The sequence below is a fragment of the Caretta caretta genome, chromosome 1 (genome assembly GCF_965140235.1).
Source record: "Caretta caretta isolate rCarCar2 chromosome 1, rCarCar1.hap1, whole genome shotgun sequence".
In the NCBI taxonomy this organism is placed as follows: domain Eukaryota; kingdom Metazoa; phylum Chordata; order Testudines; family Cheloniidae; genus Caretta; species Caretta caretta.
This window is the reverse complement of record NC_134206.1, coordinates 325,900,631-325,921,700: the sequence shown is the minus strand read 5'-3', so window position 1 is coordinate 325,921,700 and position 21,070 is coordinate 325,900,631. Positions and strand designations below refer to the sequence as shown.

The 21,070-nt window shown below is 43.7% G+C and overlaps 1 protein-coding gene across 1 annotated transcript in view; it reads right to left on the bottom strand.

Annotated features, from left to right (window-relative positions):
* LAMB4 (laminin subunit beta 4) overlaps positions 1-21,070 on the bottom strand; it is a 98,823-nt gene that overhangs the window by 46,426 nt on the left and 31,327 nt on the right. Inside the window, exons 3-12 of the mRNA XM_048836315.2 lie at positions 16,802-16,937; positions 11,353-11,426; positions 9,675-9,863; positions 7,740-7,803; positions 7,334-7,548; positions 5,965-6,085; positions 4,141-4,329; positions 3,153-3,332; positions 1,256-1,365; positions 220-299 (exon numbers count right to left, since the gene is read on the bottom strand). Of these exons, the coding sequence (XP_048692272.2) occupies positions 220-299; positions 1,256-1,365; positions 3,153-3,332; positions 4,141-4,329; positions 5,965-6,085; positions 7,334-7,548; positions 7,740-7,803; positions 9,675-9,863; positions 11,353-11,426; positions 16,802-16,937 (1,358 nt within the window). The remainder of the gene's footprint in view (positions 1-219; positions 300-1,255; positions 1,366-3,152; positions 3,333-4,140; positions 4,330-5,964; positions 6,086-7,333; positions 7,549-7,739; positions 7,804-9,674; positions 9,864-11,352; positions 11,427-16,801; positions 16,938-21,070) is intronic.

Genomic DNA, 21,070 nt, shown 5'->3' with positions numbered 1-21,070 from the left:
TCCTGGTCAGACTCAAATCCATTGAAACATCGCTAATAGAGTCACAAAATCTTATACACCAGGGTGTTTTTACATTGCTCACACACGATGAGCCTCTGTCTCTAAACTACTTGGCTTCTTCATTAACCACGAGATCCTATGACCCTATCAAAAAGGTGCAATATGTGCTGGTGTTAATTCATTACCATCAAAAGGAGAATGATACTTTAAATGACTTACAAGTTATTGTGGGCTCCACCAATGTCACAGCCACACGGAGAACAGCCATATAAATGATTCCCAAGCCCCCAGTATCCTACCTATGATAAGAAAGGAAAACGTATTGATTTTTGACTGGGAATATTTAACAACTTAAATAACAAAAAGCCCAATCCTTTTTGACTAAAAGAAACTCTGCTTTCATTGGGACTATCGATTTCATTCATTTTCTTTCTGCAAAAGCTGGTGCCAGTAAACTTGGCTGCACAAATGTTTACAAAAAGGCCCAATCACGGATGAAGCTCAGTCATTTAAAGTGTCAAGTGAATATGCATAGACAATGCTTTTCAGTACTTGTCCAACCCTAACTGTTCCCACCTACATTTTCAGCCATGACAACTTCCCCCATAAAAGAACAGAGGGCACAAGCCATCAAGTGTTTTCAACAGCGGTGAGTATAGGTACTCTCACAAGGAATTATCTCCACCATCACTCAGGGCTGTCACAGTGGGGACATGGTAGAAACTGCAGAGGTCACTCACAAGGCAGTAGCCCCCTGCCCCATCCCCACTGGAGTCTGCTGGGGGATGTACTTGGGGCAATCTAACTATCTCTACAGCGGTACAGCATTTGCTGGTTTAGTCATCTAACAGCTCAATCCTGCTCCATTGAAAACAATGGGAGTTTTGCCAGTGACTTCAGTAAGAGCAGAATCCGGCTATGTGCCAGCCAGCCAGACCAGGCTGAATCAATTGAAGCACCACAGAGGACCGTCTCCAGGTTGCTTTAATTAGAATGGGTGGAGAGACTCATCTGAGGGCTCCTTGTAGCAAGGACTATTTGTTCTCATGCCCTGTCACTCTTTTTTGTCTAATTCTATGATAAATGTTGTGGCCTATGGGCCATTTCCACTTGGCATCGTGTTGTGTTCCCCTTTAACAGGATGTCCATGGCAGAGGCAAATAAGGAGGCAGGACATGGGCAAGGGGAAGACATTTGAGGAGGTGTAAAACAGGATGCTACATGAAGCAATAATAAAAGCCTCCCGATTACATACAAGGCATTCTTCACAATGTGGCCCTGTGACAAAGCGCTGGCAGAGGCACTCTCCAGTCACTGGATCACACATGGAGAAAGACAAGCTCCCAGAAGGGTTGCAGGAGCAGGCTGCAAGGAAAGAAACCTCCGTTAGTGCCACTGCAGGAATGAGCCCTACACTGACTTTTGGTGGGAATTCGAAATAACCATTGCACTCAACTATCGGGGGAACAAACTGCAGAAGACCAGCTTCAGAATCCAATTAACACTTCGCAAACCAGCTGTTTCTGAGGGGCAGATCATTTTCCTCAGGTATTTGTGGTGGGCATCTGAAAGGAGAAGCTCTGCTGGTGTGCAAGGGATGGCTCTGGCAAAACATGTTGGACTCCTGGAAGAAGTTCTGCGCAGTGGGTTCTGCTGCATTCTTCATCTTTGCTCCACTGTAGTATTCTCACCATTGCTGAGCCTAACCTCTGCCTTTATTAGCCTTATTGTTATTTATTCTTTGATCAGCACAATGTGTTTGCAAAATTTGACAGTCCCTGAGGAGGACAAAGATGCACAATTTCACTTGAAACTGGTTCAAAGAAGCGATTGGCTGAAAGTTCAAGAGTAATGCAGTCTGCAGCCTTTGGATACCCAGCATGTCAGGTTTGCCGCCTACTTGATCTTTACCAGCCCAAAGTGCAAGGCCTCCTAAATCATCCCCAAAAGAGTGCTCTCACATGGTAATGCAGACCTCATCTGTTTTGTTTCTGTTCCAGGTGGGTTTCTATGGATTTCCATTCATATTTTTAGGGTATAAAAACCATGAATATGAATGTTCAGCTAGGGATTTTGAGGACATTCCCCTTTTCCTCTGTTTAAGAGGCACTGGTTTACCTGCCCAGGTAAATAGTTTCTATACGTTTTTGAAATACTAACCCAGGACATGACTCTGCAAAATCTGATGTAAGGTGCTTGCAATGGACATTTGTCTGTGTCACTAACAACCTTACAAACTGACAGCAGAACATTACAACCTGGGACAGCATGCATGTTGCAAGCCAGGAGGGCGGTGCGTTGGGGGAGGCATGCTGGGGAAGTCTTGCATAAAGCCTACCTGCCCTATGAGCGATTCAAGCTAGTCTCCTTCGTGATTACGAAATTACCCTGATACTTGTTTAATATAAATAAAAATATCATCTATTTGAAGTCAAGCTCTGGAATAAGCTTCCAAGGGAAGTTATAGAATCCCCGTCACTAGAGGTTTTTACGAACAGGTTGGAGGTGCTGACTTTCTGGTTTCCCTGGGGGTGCTTGACCCCTGCTACACCCCAGACCCCATCCCATCCCTACCCTGCTTCTTCCTACCCTGTTCCTCCCCTCCCCAAGGACACTCTGCCCTTGCTCCCCCTCTTCCTGCCACCGCTCCTCCCGCCCACCCCACTGCCTCCTGCATGCCACTGAACAGCAGATCACTGATGGGTGGGAGGCACTAGGGGAGGAGTTGATCGGCAGGGTCCACTGGCAGATGGGAGGCACTGGGGAGGGAGGGGGGAGAAGAGGGAGGAGCTGACCAGCGGGGCTGCCAGTGGATGCTGAGCACCCACTATTTTTTCCCCCTGGGTGCTTCAGCCCCGGAGCACCCACGGAGTTGGCACCTCTGGGTAGGACAAATACCTGTTAGGGATGGCCTAGGTTTACATGGTTCTGCCACAGTGCAGTGGACTGAACTGGATGACTTTTTCAGGTCCCTTCCAGCCCTACATTTCTGATTCATTTCAGATCTTTTCCAGGAAATATCATCTGGTGCAATAAGTGACGGCAGACAACCTGATGTGACTTGTAAAGGGGCCAGATTTATTTTTTATCTGCCTCTGTCACATGAAATTAAGTTTTGAAAGGAAAAAGGAAAAAGATCATAGTTTACGTACGCTGGCAGCCAAGAGGATCACTGCCACTCAGCCCATAGTAGTTCCGCCTGCACATGTCGCAACGGACTCCCTCAACGTTTTCCTTGCAAAGGCACCGACCAGCAATAGTTCCAAGAATAGGGTCTGTATAGCTTTCACACAACCCACTGTATAATGTGCCTTCTGGGTCACAATCACAGGCTACAAACACAGATATGCAAATGGAGATGTGGAAATAATGATATTTAGAAATATACATTAAAATGCAGGTCCCATAACTGCTATTATTTATTAAATATTTGTATTCAGGTAGTGCCCAGAGACTCCTGCCAGGATCAGGGCCCCAGGGTGTTAGACACTCTACAAGCAAAGCCTCATCTTAACCAGAATTATTCGAAGGGCCTTCCAGGCAAAACATACTGGAGGGGGAGTTACTCATCCCTTGAAGAATGCAAATGCTTCCCTCTTCTCTTTGTGCAGAGGGAGGAGTCATAGCCCCATCCTAGTCATTCCTCACCCTCTTTCAGGTACCTAGCATCTCCAGGATGGTAGGAAAAAGCAAGCAATACACTCCTGAATAGGGTTCTGGTAAATCCATCTTGAAGGATGCAAGGTTATAGGGAACTCATTGTGTTCACCTCTTCTCTTCCATCTGTGCAGGGGCTGGCCGGACTCTGGCCATTTATGGCTATTCATATTTGCCCTGATTTGTTACAAGAAAGATAACCTCCCTGCCGGACTTCAAAGCTGACTTCAGTGATGAGCCATAGTTGAAATTAATGCAGAGTCTTTTTCCCCATTAGCTTGAAAATGCTGTTAATCAACTGGTCTATACAATGCTTCTGTTTCTAAGGTAGGCAAACATTTTTACATCTATATTGATTATTAAGTGTATTGATGAAGAAAGCAGTTGGAGAGGGTAGGAGCTTACAAAGAGAACTAGAAATATTTAATTTTGAGCCAATCATTGCTAGCCATTTGTAAATGGGGGAAAGAACAGCGCACTTACGGATGCAGGCACGAGGGTCTGAAATTGTTCTGAGGGGATCCTGGTAAAAGAAGGGCTTGCACTGATCACAGTGTTGCCCCATGGTATGGTGCTGGCAGTCTTCACATACGCCACCACTGATGCGATCATTAGCTATGTACACGGCCATGTCAAAATGGCATCGGTCCGAATGGCCATTGCATTTACACGCTAAAACAGAAAACAAAGTGTGCTTTATTTAAGAGCCGGCACATTTTGATACATGCTTCTGCTCGTGCTCCCACTGAAATCAATTATTAATGTTAATATTATTTTTAAATTTTTATTACAGTAGTGCCCCAATATGTCACTCATGACTACGGCCCCATTATGCCAGGTGATTTACAAGTCCAGGAGCTGTACATAGTACCACGCTCAGAGAGATTACAATGTATGGCCCAGATCCTGCAAAGAAGTACACTATGCAAGTTAGTAGTTCAACTGACTTCAGAGGGATTACGCACTTGCAAAAAGCTAAGCACGTGGATGAGTGTTTGCAGGATTGGGGCCTAATCAAAGACAAAATGGAACCAGTGAGTGTGACAAACAATAGGAGGGAACGGAGTGGGAGGATGAGGGTAAAAATAATAAGTTCACTTGTTTACATACGTTAGCAATATGCATAACTGATAATTGTGAATAATTACAAACGCTGGTTTGGTGTGGATGTGAGTTTTTTAAAATACCAGTCAATCAGTGTAAAGTGCCAGTGGTTTCAGTGAGAGCAATAAGCAGTGTTGCCAACTCTCATGATCTGATTATGAGTAATGTGATTTTTGTTACAGCTGGAGCCAGTTTTCATGGGCTGTCTTGCCATGCCCAGGGAAAAGCCCCTCTGATTGGCTGCCTTCCCCACTTCCTTATCTCTTGGGAAAGAACAACCAATCAGAGCTGCTGCAGGAGGCAGGCAGTGCCCCCCATACCTGTAGAAAGTGAGCCAGCTCCTCTTTACCCCTGTGAAGAGGGACAAGAGGACACAACTGGAACTGAACAGCACCCCTTCCTCTCCAACTCAGGCTTAGGGAAGATGAAAAAGACCTGGAGCTGACAACCCCACTCAAAAGCCTGGCAGTGGGGTGAATAGTTCCTGGGTCTGACCTCCCCGCAAGCCTGGGAGTGGAGATGAAGAATGTCACAGCTGAAGTAAAGTGTCTGATTCTGATCTCACACTGTCTTTACCAGCATGAAAATTCAGTGGAGCGACTCACAATTTTCACTGATATAACAACTGAGAACACAATCAGATGCACAGAATTTACAGATCAGATTCAGCTGTATGGTCTGACTGCTTTACATCCCTGGGGTGATGCAAAGCAGCTGGGGCGTAAAGGTAAATCTGGCCCAGAATATCTTAGATCCCTGTGGCCATCACAATTTTCTAGTGTACTGAAGATGGTTTAGTAATCTGCTAGTAATCTACTGAAAAGAATACAGCTTTGTCTAAATAATATTCTCATTTGCAACAAGAACCCTAACCAGTGAATAATCCCTTTTGCCTTCTTTGCCTTTTCTTGTTCACTTTACTTTTACTCTTTACAGAGAATCGGAAATTGAAATAGCTCTCCTTCACTGAGAGCAACACAAATGTTAGATATACGGATATACCACCAGGGGACGCAGCACAGTTGCCACACATCTCGCCTGACAATGCATCGCTGACACCTGAATCCATCTAGGATATCCTATTCTCATTTAAGCACGAGAAACGAGCCCATGTGAAAGCTTATCTGTCCTTGTAGGCAATGCATGGGATTGTACTGTGCTATCATCTATCTGATGAAAATTAAGTAACTATTTGTCAGGTACATTTGCAAGCATTATCCTGTGATCCTTCGGCTGGCCTCCAGGGAGCATCATTGTAGAATTCTTTACACCTTTCACAGGACATGCCATCAGTGTTGTGCTGACAGACACATCTGCCATGAACCTGCAACATGTCAACAACAACAAAAATAAGTGAATTTTCTTTAGTCCATTGTCTTTGGGACATTGGGCAGGAAAAACACTCCACCCACACCCACCCCAATATAGTTTTCTTTCATGTGGGATAATATATTACTTTTTGATTCTTGAAAATTGAAAATTTCCTTAGTGCCAGAACCAGATCTTAGAGGGAGAAATTTAGTATGTTAATTATAATGAAACACGGTATTCCTGATGTTTGTTTCGTCTCTAGAAAGTAACTGATTTCAAGAGTGAATTTGCCTTCTTTGCGGAGATAAGCTTCAAATCTACAAATTTATCATTTGCCAAAATTGGACAGTTCTACATCACATGAAGAGTCCTATGTACTCGCATGGTTGGATAGATCCCCACAAAATGCTATATGCCAACCTAAAATGTTCCCATGTAAAAATACCTAGGCTTGTGGTATGCCATCATGAGCAGAGAAATTCAGAGCCCTCTGGCTCCCTCATGTGACAAACAATTCTCAGTTACATGAGCAAGAGACATGGATAGCGTGTGGAAACAACAACCAGCCTGTTTTAAAGATATTGAACAAATTGTAGAAAAAAGATACTTCTACTGACAGAAACTGAGGTTTAAACACTTATATAAAATTTATCCAGGAAAAAACACTGGTTCCAAATATGAAGGTACACTTTATTCTGTTCCTGACTTCTTGGACAATCTGTTGTTCACCAGTCTGTTTGTTTTTAATGTAGAAACAGGGAATTCTCTGTGTGCTGATGACTTTTCATGCAGCAGAGTTTTCACCAAGCCCTATTGGTGTTATGGAATGTACCCAACGAAGTAGCCATTTGAATCTGCACACAACACAGATGACTTACTGGATTACATTTGCACCATTACAGCTCTGGTATTTTCATGCTATTATTAACATGTTTGTGTGTCAGTTATTATAGTTTTCAGAGTAACAGCCGTGTTAGTCTGTATTCGCAAAAAGAAAAGGAGTACTTGTGGCACCTTAGAGACTAACAAATTTATTTGAGCATAAGCTTTCGTGAGCTACAGCTCACTTCATCGGATGCAGTACCTATTGCCAACAGGGGTCAGATTCTGGTCTTTTTTAATCTGGTCCAGTGTTTTGAATGGAGGAAGCAATGTTAAAATGTTTTTAAAATGTTGAATTACAAATTGCAATCCAAGGATAAGCATCCAAAAATTACCACATAGGGAATCCCCTTTTAGGAGTGGAAGTTTTATAGCTTACCATTCCAGGCTGATAGAAAACATCACCCCGCAGTTTCTGCACTGGATTGCATTGGCTGGCATGACCATTACAAAAGCAACTTCCACGGACAACCATTTCATACACTGCATAATAATATTTTTCAAGGAGATCACTTTGCCTTCTTCCAAATAAAGTATCCCCAAGAGTGTGGAGTTTTGTGAAGTTTATTCTCAGGTTTGTTAAGGTGATGAGATCTGGGATAAGAGAAAGGAAATCCAGAACCACAATTAACCTAAAAGCTCTGTCCACTTGAAAATCTACAGGGTGCTCAGCTGTAAATTAGCTACATTACACCGATTCACACTAGCTGAGGATCTAGACTACTGTCTTTAACATGCAAGACAAACAAATAACTATCTGTAAAGAAAACCCAAACTATACATACCCTGGATAGATCGGATATAAGGATTTTCTATTTCAAAGCTGGGATCCAAAGCTTTTAAGACAACCTGTAAAACAAATGAATGTATATTTAAGCATACAAAGTATTATTTTAGTACATAAAGACAAATATTTTAGCTAAAATTTATCACTGTATAATTAATACCTATTGGAAATAAGATAATGATTAATCAAATTGCTTGCCATTTTGTTAATCATATAAGAGAAAGAACAGGATTAGGGCCCTGATTCAGCAAAGCACTTAAGCATGTAAGTCCACCCTTATTCAGTAAGGCCTTGGTTTAGCAATGTACTTAAGTGCATGTCTAACAAAGTATATGAATAGTCCTGTTGGCTTCAGTGAGGCCTGCACAGATGTTTGAATTTGGACACAACTACATTCCTGAATGAGGGCCCAAAGCACTTACAATTGTACTTGAAGTTAAGCATCTGCTTAAGTGCTTTGCTGACTTGAGGCCTGAAATTGTAGCAATGCAGCAAAGCATGACCCAAATTAGTCTAGGAGAGTAGGGGTATGGAGTTAAAGAAATAGCTAGCTCAGCCCTATGTAAAGCTGGGTTGAGGGTCAATATTACATTGATGTACAGGATTCAGAAGGGAATGAAATGGAGAATTGCTAACAAGCTCTTTAGGATAGTAGCTAACATACGATACTGAAGCGGAAGAGATGAATGGGGGGTGTCACAGGGTGAGTGGGCCCTTTAAGAGGGAGTGGGGAACTGGAAGCTGATTCCTGTGACAAAAGGGAATAGAAGTTCAATAATTTAAGTGGAATTCTCTTGGGTATCCTATATAAATGTTTGCTGGTGAGTCTAATGGTTTTTGCAAATATGTGATCTTCATTTCTCTGAGAATCATGGTACCTGTTCTACTGAAAATCAAAAACTGCTGTGAAATTTAGTGTGTCTTGTTTTTAAATATTATTTTTAGCCCTATGAAACTTACAAAAAGAAATTCCTAGTACAGTGCTTTTTATAAATTTGGAAATATTTCAAGGTTAATTAATACTAAATATCAGTATATAGCAACAGAGCTAAAATGAGCAGCTAATATCTTGTATACAGTTATTAGTGATTCATTATGACACCTAAACATTTAATTTAGCTGTGTGCGCACAGGTTGTATGAAGTAAAGCTGGGTGAATACAACACATTTTTCTTAAAAAATAATGTTAAAAATGGCTAATTCATTTTAAAAATTGTTTGCGAATATTTTGTTGGAACATGTTCATGAAATTCGTAAATATTGGTGAGTATTCACAAATTCTTTTCCCAGTTTTAGATTCTGGGCAAACAACAACAAAAATGTTAATAAAATTATGCAAAATTTTATATATTATGTAACAAATAATATTCAGCTAGCTTTTTCATGAAGCATGATTTTTATGTATTATAAGCAGAGCTGTGCAAACTTTTATGACACTCAATTGCCATCACTGTCCCTTGGGACTCAGTAAAGCTTTTGAGACCTCTTACTGAAAAACTGGTGTGGGAGACAGAAGACCCTTTTGGGGGATTTGTTAGAGAGACCAGCCCCGAGCCCCACAGATTGAAGCTACAGCAGGGAGCCAGCTAGCTGTCACCTGCAGATACCAGAGAATAGGCTTCTGCACAGGTCAGCAGAAGTTTAGGGGGAGCAAAGACCTGTTGTGGGGAGGGGTTTATGGTTTAGAGTGGAAACCTGGAGAAACTACATAGTTTTGAATGAGATTTTGTAGGTGTTCATTTGAACCTGAAACTCAAAATAAAACTCAGTGGTCGGGTTTTCTTCTCAGTGTAACCCATTGCATTTCCCCTTGTAAAACCAGTGTGAGAGACGAATCAGACCTGGGATACAAACTAGCTCACTGATATCTCATTGCCATGAGAAAAAAATCAGTGTAATTTGAAGTAAAAAAAGCACAAACACGAAGTAATACCTCGCCTTCAGTGGAGGGCTCAACGTCTGAATATCTTGGATCACAAACAATATCTCCCACTCCTTTTGCCGGACCAGAGGGGATGTTGGGGAAAGATTCAGCACAGTTTTGTGCAAAATACCTAAATATCTTCCAGGTGTGACCATAGTCTGTGGAGCGCTCAACCAACATGGCTGCAGGCCGAAATGTCTGGAAGAAACATTGTTGCAATAATTCTTTAAACAGACTTTGGGAGAAAGTTTTTAATAGAACTAAGGGTATGTCTACACTGCAAATGGCAAGTGTGATTGCAGCACACAGAGACGTGCCCAAGCTAGTTTTGATCTAGCCCCACCCACTCAGGACCCTGGGTCCACACTCAAGCCTGTACTGCTCTGGCTTCACTTCTATTGTTACTCAAGCTATGTCAAAGTTAACACAAGTATGTCCCCAACTGCAGTCTAGATATACCCTAAATAGAAGGGTTTCTCTCTGAAAGGGGAAGTTTCCTGGCAAATACTCCTTCCAAATTATGCCTTTTCTGGTTTAATTTATGTTGCTTTCATAAGCCCTAAGGTCTGAACCTACAAGCCCTCTGCACATGGAACTCCAATAACAGCTAATGACAATTCCAAGCATGCAGGTTTGCAGGATTAATTCCCCAGTCAACTATCTGGGATACTTGATTTTCTGAAATAGAGTGATTAAGTATGAACTGAAGCACATAAGAAACAGGGTTCATCAACTGAGTTCTCTCAACAAAAATAAAACACTAGTACTACCCAAAACTGGGAACAATGGTGAATAAGCAATTTTAAGAGAACCAAGAAGGGGTGCTTTGGGAAAAATAGTGCGTGACCATGTAATTAAAGACTATAACATAAAGCATACACACATAGGGGCAGAGGTGAAAGGAAGCCAGTACGCCCCGGTACGGCGTACTGGTAAGAGCCTGTGCGCCGTACCGGGACCGGCATTCCCAGAGGGCAATTTAAAGCCCTGGGGTAGCGGCGGCGGGGCTCTGGCGTGGATTTAAAGGGCCCCAGAGTGCCAGCCGCCGCTACCGCCCCGGCCCTTTAAATCCCCGACGGAGCCTGGCCGCCGCTACCCTAGGGCTCGGGCAGCAGGGCTCCGGCAGGGATTTAAAGGGCTCGGGCAGCCGCTACCACAGCAGAGCCCCAGGCCCTTTAAAGCTCTGCCAGAGCCCACAGCCCCAGGGTAGCAGTGGCAGCCGGGAGCTCCCCGGGCTTCTCAGTGATTTAAAGGGCCCGGGGCTCTGCTGTGGTAGCAGCAGCTGGAGCTGTGGGCCCTTTAAATCACCCCCGAGCCCTGGGGCTCCCAGCTGCCTCTGCAGCTGGTAGCTCAGCGGTGATTTAAAGGGCCCCGGGCTCCCAGCCACCACTACCACAGCTGGAGCCCTGGCCCTTTAAATCAAGATTTAAAGGGCCCGGGGATTTAAGGCCCTGCCTCTTCCAGTTAAGGCCACGCCTCTTCTGGTTGAGGCCACGCCCCCTGCTTAAGACTCTGGCGTACCAGTAAGTCCTCTAACTTACTTTTACCCCTGCATAGGAGCCAAATTTATGTTGCACAGGCAACCTTAATTCTGTCATTTCTAACTTTTGAGTACTTGACTTTGCAACCATGATGTTCTTTACATAAAGCTATGTGAAGGCTCAAGTAAAATATCTAAACAGCGTACCTTAAAAGTCAGTATAAGATGGCTGAACTGGAATAAGGTTTCTAGGTCCAGTCTAATGCTAACATGGTCAATGCCTGAAAAGGAATTAAAAAACAGTGAAGATCAATGATGTAAAATTAGTTGTCTTTCCTATGGGTACACAACCTGCCATTGTGGTTTATGGAGCTGTAGGTTATGTCACAAAAAACAGATTTAAATTAAAAGTAGAGGTTATATGAAAACATATATTTCTGTGGTAGGTAATTCAATCCTGCTATAGTTCCTTTGGTTCAGCTGTTGAAGATAAGTTGATTCAAGGTATCGTGCTTACAATTTCTCTATAGATAAGTTATTTATTTTTTCAAATGCTTCTGAAATCCTGTGTAGTTACAAATGAACAGATCTAAATCATTGTAAATCTTTGCTCCAACATTATAAATCAGAGAGAAAGAGAATGTACTGTATTGCAGCAGTTCCCAACCAGGGGATCCGTGAGCTGGTTTCAGGGGGTCCATGAAGCAGGGCTGGATTTAGACTGGCTGGGGCCCAGGGCAGAAAGCTTGGAGCCCCAAGCCCTGGTACCCCATGGCGGAAGCCCCGAGCCCCCCCCCCCCAGCTGCAGGGCTGAAGCCCGAAGCCCTGAGTCCCCCTGCCCTGTGGGGCAGAAGCTCCGAGCCCCTCCGCCCCCAGAGCTAAACCCTCAAGCCATGACAACCCATGGGGCAGGAGCTCAGCACCCCTTGGGCAGAAGTCCTGAGCCCCCTCCCCAAGCCCTGGAGTTTTTATAGCATGTTGGACAGGGTGGGGGAGGGCTTGCAAAGAATAAGGTTGAGAACCACTGGTTAGCATTATTCTGCTGTTTCTTCTACTTCTGAGTTTTTGAGTCTCTTAGCTGGACACCTGGCCAGCAGCCACCACTCTCTCTGCTCTGCCTTGAGAGCTGGGTGACTGGAGAGCGGGAGCTGTTATGGGGTGACTACAGGGGAGGGCTAAGGCAAATGTTGGGGTAGCTATAGCCCCCACAAGGACCCCCCCCACCGTCCCTGCCACAGGGTCTCTGTTGTGTGCTTCACCAATCCTGTTTGTGATGCCACTGTATTAATTATTAAAATTAACATACATTTTCACTGATAACATGTTCTTTTTCAGGTGGCTACTTGGAGTTAATTAAGAAGATAAAATTTGGTGAAGCAGACACAGAATTTTTAGTGAATGTAGACAAATATAATTGAAATAAGAGAAAAATCCATCTGCACAAGTATAAAAATAAGATCAGTACAGTAAAGCAGTTTCCTGCATTTTCATACTTACAATCTTACATTGTGAGGACCATTCAAAACAAAGATGGGAAGGAAAAGTAAGCGCAGCCCATCCAAAGGGAGGGATTCAGTTTACACTGTCTTGGGAAACTGATGAACCTCAAAATTAGGAAACTAGACCGGATCTTTTATATCCCTTTGTTTAATTTTTTGAAAACCCAACCATATTTGATCATCTTCTGTGACCATAACATATTAATATCTACCCCTCATCAATATGTGGTATATCTGGGGTCCACAATCACACCTCTTAATATTAACAAGCCACATCATTCATTTCTTAATCATTCCTATAAGTTTTTGTGGTCCAACTGTCTAGTAACCAGATTGCTAAAGCCTTCTCAAAAACTGCCTTCTAGCAGAATTCTTTGGTGTACTGTATTCTTTGTGTTTACTTGTTTATCCTTCCATATGAGAGTGCAGAATTTATGACCAGGGGTTACTGTCTTAGACCTGCCCTTTTCTCAGCTAAAACATAGCCGTTAGCATAACTACTTCCACAAGGCCTTGCACTAATAACAGGCTTCAGAGTAAGAGTCGTAACTTAATGGTAAAAAGAAAAGGAGTACTTGTGGCACCTTAGAGACTAACCAATTTATTTGAGCATGAGCTTTCGTGAGCTACAGCTCACTTCATCAGATGTTTACCGTGGAAACTGCAGCAGACTTTATATACACACAGAGAATATGAAACAATACCTCCTCCCACCCCACTGTCCTGCTGGTAATAGCTTATCTAAAGTGATCAACAGGTGGGCCATTTCCAGCACAAATCCAGGTTTTCTCACCCTCCACCCCCCACACAAATTCACTCTCCTGCTGGTGCTAGCCCTAAACTTTCCTGCTGGTGCTAACACTAAACTTTCTAAACTACTACATGCTACAAGGGGCCACAGCAATGGTTCCCTCACCCCACCTAGCAATATTGTTAACCTATCCAACTATGCTCTCAGCCCAGCAGAAGCAGCTGTTCTATCTCGGGGCCTCTCCTTCTGCCCCTCCACCCCCACGAACATGATACAGTTCTGTGGTGACCTAGAATCCTATTTTCGACGTCTCCGTCTCAAGGAATATTTCCAAAATACCTCTGAACAACATACTAATCCACAGAGGTCTCCCTGCCAACACTACAGAAAGAGGGATTCTAGATGGACTCCTCCTGAAGGTCGAAACAGCAGACTGGACTTCTACATAGAGTGCTTCTGCCGACGTGCACGGGCTGAAATTGTGGAAAAGCAGCATCACTTGCCCCATAACCTCAGCCATGCGGAACGCAATGCCATCCACAGCCTCAGAAACAACTCTGACATCATAATCAAAAAGGCTGACAAAGGAGGTGCTGTTGTCATCATGAATAGGTCGGAATATGAACAAGAGGCTGCTCGGCAGCTCTCCAACACGAGTTTCTACAAGCCATTACCCTATGATCCCACTGAGAGTTACCAAAAGCAACTACAGCATTTGCTCAAGAAACTTCCTGAAAAAGCACAAGATCAAATCCGCACAGACACACCCCTGGAACCCCGACCTGGGATATTCTATCTACTACCCAAGATCCATAAACCTGGAAATCCTGGGCGCCCCATCATCTCAGGCATTGGCACCCTGACAGCAGGATTGTCTGGCTATGTAGACTCCCTCCTCAGGCCCTACGCTACCAGCACTCCCAGCTACCTTCGAGACACCACTGACTTCCTGAGGAAACTTCAATCCATCGGTGATCTTCCTGATAACACCATCCTGGCTACTATGGATGTAGAAGCCCTCTACACCAACATTCCACACAAAGATGGACTACAAGCCGTCAAAAACACTATCCCCGATAATGTCACGGCTAACCTGGTGGCTGAACTTTGTGACTTTGTCCTTACCCATAACTATTTCACATTTGGGGACAATGTATACCTTCAGATCAGCGGCACTGCTATGGGTACCCGCATGGCCCCACAGTATGCCAACATTTTTATGGCTGATTTAGAACAACGCTTCCTCAGCTCTCGTCCCCTAAAGCCCCTACTCTACTTGCGCTATATTGATGACATCTTCATCATCTGGACCCATGGAAAAGAAGCCCTTGAGGAATTCCACCACGATTTCAACAATTTCCATCCCACCACCAACCTCAGCCTGGTCCAGTCCACACAAGAGATCCACTTCCTGGACACTACAGTGCTAATAAACAATGGCCACATAAACACCACCCTATACCGGAAACCTACTGACCGCTATTCCTACCTGCATGCCTCCAGCTTTCACCCTGACCACACCACACGATCCATCGTCTACAGCCAAGCTCTGCGATACAACCGCATTTGCTCCAACTCCTCAGACAGAGACAAACACCTACAAGATCTCTGTCAAGCTTTCTTACAACTACAATACCCACCTGCAGAAGTAAAGAAACAGATTGATAGAGCCAGAAGAGTTCCCAGAAGTTACCTACTACAGGACAGGCCTAACAAAGAAAATAACAGAACGCCACTAGCGGTCACCTTCAGCCCCCAACTAAAACCCCTCCAACGCATTATTAAGGATCTACAACCTATCCTAAAGGATGACCCAACACTCTCACAAGTCTTGGGAGACAGGCCAGTCCTTGCCTACAGACAGCCCCGCAACCTGAAGCAAATACTCACCAACAACCACATACCACACAACAGAACCACTAACCCAGGAACTTATCCTTGCAACAAAGCCCGTTGCCAATTGTGCCCACATATCTATTCAGGGGACACCATCACAGGGCCTAATAACATCAGCCACACTATCAGAGGCTCGTTCACCTGCACATCCACCAATGTGATATATGCCATCATGTGCCAGCAATGCCCCTCTGCCATGTACATTGGTCAAACTGGACAGTCTCTACGTAAAAGAATAAATGGACACAAATCAGATGTCAAGAATTATAACATTCATAAACCAGTCGGAGAACACTTCAATCTCTCTGGTCATGCAATCACAGACATGAAGGTCGCTATCTTAAAACAAAAAAACTTCAAATCCAGACTCCAGCGAGAACTGCTGAATTGGAATTCATTTGCAAATTGGATACTATTAATTTAGGCTTAAATAGAGACTGGGAGTGGCTAAGTCATTATGCAAGGTAGCCTGTTTCTTCTTGTTTTTTCCTACCCCCCCCCCCAGATGTTCTGGTTTAACTTGGATTTAAACTTGGAGAGTGGTCAGTTTAGATGAGCTATTACCAGCAGGAGAGTGAGTTTGTGTGTGTATGGGGGTGGGGGGGATGTGAGAAAACCTTGATCTATGCAGGAAATAGCCCTACTTGATTATGTAAAGAGTTGTCACTTTGGATGGGCTAGCACCAGCAGGAGAGTGAATTTGTGTGGGGGGTGGAGGGTGAGAAAACCTGGATTTGTGCTGGAAATGGCCCACCTGTTGATCACTTTAGATAAGCTATTACCAGCAGGACAGTGGGGTGGGAGGAGGTATTGTTTCATATTCTCTGTGTGTATATAAAGTCTGCTGCAGTTTCCACGGTAAACATCTGATGAAGTGAGCTGTAGCTCACGAAAGCTCATGCTCAAATAAATTGGTTAGTCTCTAAGGTGCCACAAGTACTCCTTTTCTTTTTGCGAATACAGACTAACACGGCTGTTCCTCTGAAACTTAATGGTAGACGGCGACCCCAGGGAACACAGCAGGAACGTGGAAGTAACCACCATAAACCAGTTTGGACAAGAAGTGGTAGGTCTGAGAATGAGCTAATTGGTATTAATATGTACGGATACTCTAGTTTATAGAATAAGTGCACCCCAATATTATGCGGAGGAGGAATTTAGATTTGGGCATAAAAGGCTGGGAATTGGCATGAATATTCATGCTCGTGCTCAGGCTCTATGACATGGCAAACCACGATGTGGCATTAGCAGTGGTTCTCAACTGTGGCTCCGCAGCCCCTGGGGAGCCATGAGCTGGTTTCAGAGAGTCCACAAAGCAGGGCTGGCTTTAGAAGGGATCTGCCCAGGGCACAAAGCATGTTGGCGGAGGAAGGGAGGGGGGGGCTCAGAAAGAAAATGGTTGAGAACTCCTGCCATGTTGTCTTATAGTTTCATAAAGTGATGACTGCACATATTGAGTAGAATAAGCTAAACTAGCCAAGTTGAGAAACATTACTTGACTGTAACCTACCGTTTTCTGACTGCCACCACTTCTTTTTCCGGTCTGGCTCAAAAGTTGTGAGAACATTTTCAATTGGGTGACTGTTGGGATGGGTATAGGGATTATATGGGTATCTGGAATCACAAAGGAAGCATTTCTGTTCACCCTGAAAAACAGAATAAGCAAGACAAGCTATCAGTGCACTCTCTGTCCCCATTGTCCAGTAGATTAGCACATGCCTCAGTGTTTGCAGGATTGGGACCTGTCTCTTGGGACCTGATCCTGCAAACACTCATGCACAGACTTAACTTTACATATGAGTAGTCTCATTGAGCTCAGTGGGCTGTCTCATGTGCCTACTGTAGGATGGGGGCATTGGTTAGCTAGAGCCCAAATATGGGGACCATCTGGGCATGCTAGAAGAATACCTGTTTCCCCCAGCTCTTTCTGAGGAGGGGGAGCTTAAAAGGAAAAGGTGAATTAATTTAGGATGGTATTTGGTACTGGTGTCAGGAGGAGCTTGTTTCATGGGCAGGGAGTTGCCGAGCAGGAACTTTATTAGAAAATTAAAAACTTATCTCTTTTGTTGCTGGTGCATAAAAGTTTTTCCGCACCTGCAGTGTGAGAGAGATAATAATGAGATTATGGAGTGGGGACTGGGGAAGGATTTGTGCTCGTAGGGCTGGAGAGACTCTTGGAAGCAGAACCTATTAAACTGTTCTTAAAAATTAAATTAGTTCACAAACAGATATCTGAACAGCTGATTCTAACAGATTCATCCTTGGCTGCACATTGCTATTAAGACACCAAATACAAGTAACACATTTATGTCAACATGAAGCTGGCTAGCAACCTCAGGAGGAGGCCAGATGATCCTTTTTCTTTATCCTACCTGTGGAAGGCTGGGTGTTCTACTCACTTATGTTGTATATAAAGTGTTTGCGTGTTTTTAAAGTGTATAATCCCCAGGGAATTAGTAAATATTTTACAAAATATATACACATATGTATGTAACATGTATAATTATTTCATGGAGTGTAAACACTAATGAATTTATATTATATGCGACCATTACTACAGTGTGTCTGACCCTGAATGTGTGCATATATAAATAGAAAAAATATCCCACACACTTAATTTTAAAATGCTATTTTTATAGAAAGCTAAAGCTACAAAAATGCTTAGTAGAGGTGGAGATCACCCAGCCTCAAGTGTGTATGGACATGTATAATATGATACTGACTTCACTTTCTTTGACCTTGCCTGGTAGAAGATTTTTGCTCCCTACTTGACAAGCATATGCTTGTCTTACATAGCAAGATCTGCCAGGTTACATTAATTTCTGAAACTTGAAGTTTTACACCTTCTCCAATAGCACATTTTCTTCTTTTCCTTGTTACATTTTTATACATACTAAGTAGAAGAATATTTTAAATCAGATATTTTACATAAGCATGCAGTTTAGAAACACACAGTCACACTTTATAAACAGGACTAAAATATATGCAGTGCTCTCTTTCTAAACATAAATATCAAGCAGAATTTTCAATAAAGTGTTCATATCAAGCCTTCAATGGGGTTTCTTAAAGTGCCTAAAGTTAATCACTTGCATAAATCTCTCTTGGACTGGGGCTTATTCTCTTCCCTCTGTTCCTGTTCTAATGAAAATCCAGAGTATCTGAACATTATTTCCAACGGTGTTTCAGCAAGCTGCCAATTGTGCACACAAAATCAGAGAACACACACTGAGCATGCAATCCCAAAATGCTATCGCTGAAACAATGTATTCTAATTGCAGTAACAATCTTTATTCATCTGCCCTTCCTTATGTTATTAATAAGGGTACTGAGTACTTTGCATCTTCCATTTGATGGCCTCAAACTGAACCTCACAACAGCCTGTGTATGGAAATATTAGTATCTTCATTTTACAGATGAAGAAACTGAGACACAGAGGTTATTAGTACTAACTATTTATAGAGCACTGTCAGTGTACCTGACCACTTTACAAAATATTCTTTGCTCCATAGAATTAACAATTAAGGGGAGAAAACCTTATAGGAAACAACAGATGAGATACTGGTTTCAGCAAATGAGGGTGTGGGGAGATTGTTGGTGAGTACAACATGGTAGCAATGATTCTGGGGACAAAATGGGTTTTAAGAAGAGATTTGAGAGGACCAGGGGTTGGGGATTGTCCGAGCCTTGGTTCTTCCCCACTCCCCTCTACTCCCTGTCCAAGGTAGCTGTCTATGCATAGGGGAAATGTAATCAACATCCTTTTCCACGGCTGTGATTACCCCTCCCTCTGAAGAATATGATAACAGGGTTAGAAATTATGGGGCTAATGGATTAGCGATATGGGAATTAGTAACTTTCTGCTGTTCACCTGCGGTAATATCTTTGTTAATCAAATACAAATGTTAACATTAACTGAAAAAAATGAGTGTTATGTTCTCAGAAATAAAATATAATAATAAGCAGAAATATCATCAAAAAATCTAATGTAAAACAACATTCACCTGCGTGTTCTCATTTGTGTAGCTTTCTTGGAGACAGATTCTAACTTGAGGTAACAGCAGAACCCAGTGTTAGCTGCTCAGTTGTATCATGTTCACTAATCACAAATATTTACAACAACAGCTTTTCTGTTGTAAGAACCCTTGACATGGGTCAGTGGGAAAAGAATGCAGGACTCATCGGTAAAAATGCTGGCCTTGATCCAACAAAGTAGTTATTTTAAGCATGTGAGTAGTTTCATTAACTCCAGTGGGACTATTCACATACATTATATTATGCATACACTGAAGTTCTTTGCTGCATTGGGGCTAGAGTGCTCAACCCTTATAGAGTGTGACAAAGTTCCTGCGCTACCTTGTTGGGTCTTGCACTTATTGGCGGATTTGCTCGCCTTGGAGCTTCACGGCAGCCCTCAGCTTGGCCGTTTTTCTGAATTCACAGTTCAGGTCGATGACTCCTGTCTCTGACCAGGAGTTGGGAGGATTTGGGGGGAACCCAGGCCTGTCCTCTACTCGGGTTCCAGCCCAGGGCCCTGTGGAATGCAGCTGTCTAGAGTGCCTCCTGGAACAGCTGTGTGAGAGCTACAACTCCCTGGGCTACTTCCCCATGGCCTCCTCCCAACACCGTCTTTATCCTCACCATAGGACCTTCCTCCTGGTGTCTGATAATGCTTGTACACCTCAGTCCTCCAACAGTCCGCGTTCTCACTCTCAGCTCCTAGTGCCTCTTGCTCCCAGCTCCTCACACACACACCACAAACTGAAGTGAGCTCCTTTTTAAAACCCAGGTGCACTGATTAGCCTGCCTTAATTGATTCTAGCAGCTTCTTGATTGGCTGCAGGTGTTCTAATCAGCCTCTCTTAATTGTCTCCAGAAGGTTCCTGATTGTTCTGGAACCTTCTCTGTTGGCACAAATATTCTATTGCGCTTCTGGCTTCATTTCTCCCCTCACCTTTTTATCTATACACTTCCCATCTGTGGCCCCACAAAATCGCGGGATCTCCTAGTCAACCGCTTCCTAGCCTTGGCTAAAACAGCCATTTATAAAACTAGAGAGAGGAGGTTGGCCCATGAAACGTCCTGCGATTGTGAGGCCGTTTTCCGACTCTCAGTACATTCACGTATCCGGGCGGAGTTCCTCTGGGCAGCGTCCACCGACTCCCTTGACACCTTTGAGGAGCGGTGGGCGCTGTCCGGGGTTCTCTGCTCGGTGACCCCGTCCGGTTCCCTCCGTCTGACCCTCTGATTGAGGGAAAGAGCGAGAGCCTCCAGCCACAGCCGTTAGTTGCTGTGAATACCATCATTATTGTCTTCTAGGAGGGGTCCTATAATACATGGGTGTACCCCCCTCCCTCCCAACCACCCACCCCGCAGCCGTGCCCATCTTGTCGGGCACTCTCAGGAGAGGGAGGGTCGGTGACCCTGGGCGTGGCACTAGGTAACTCGAGAGGGTGGAAGACCACGAGTGTCGAGGAAGCCCCCCCGCTCTAGGCCACCAGGTAACTCAGGAGGGTGGAAGACCACGAGTGTCGAGGAAGCCCCCCCGCTCTGGGCCTGGGCTAACCTGAACACCTCTCCCTCCTGAAAGCTGTTGTGTTATACCTTCTGATTGCGTTGTTTTGTTGCTAAGTTTTTCTTTATCCTTTTGTACTCTCTGTAACTGTTACAAATAAATTTCTTTTCTGTTTCAATAAAAAAAAAAAAAAAAAAAAAAACCTTCTCTGTTGGCACAAATATTCTATTGCGCTTCTGGCTTCATTTCTCCCCTCACCTTTTTATC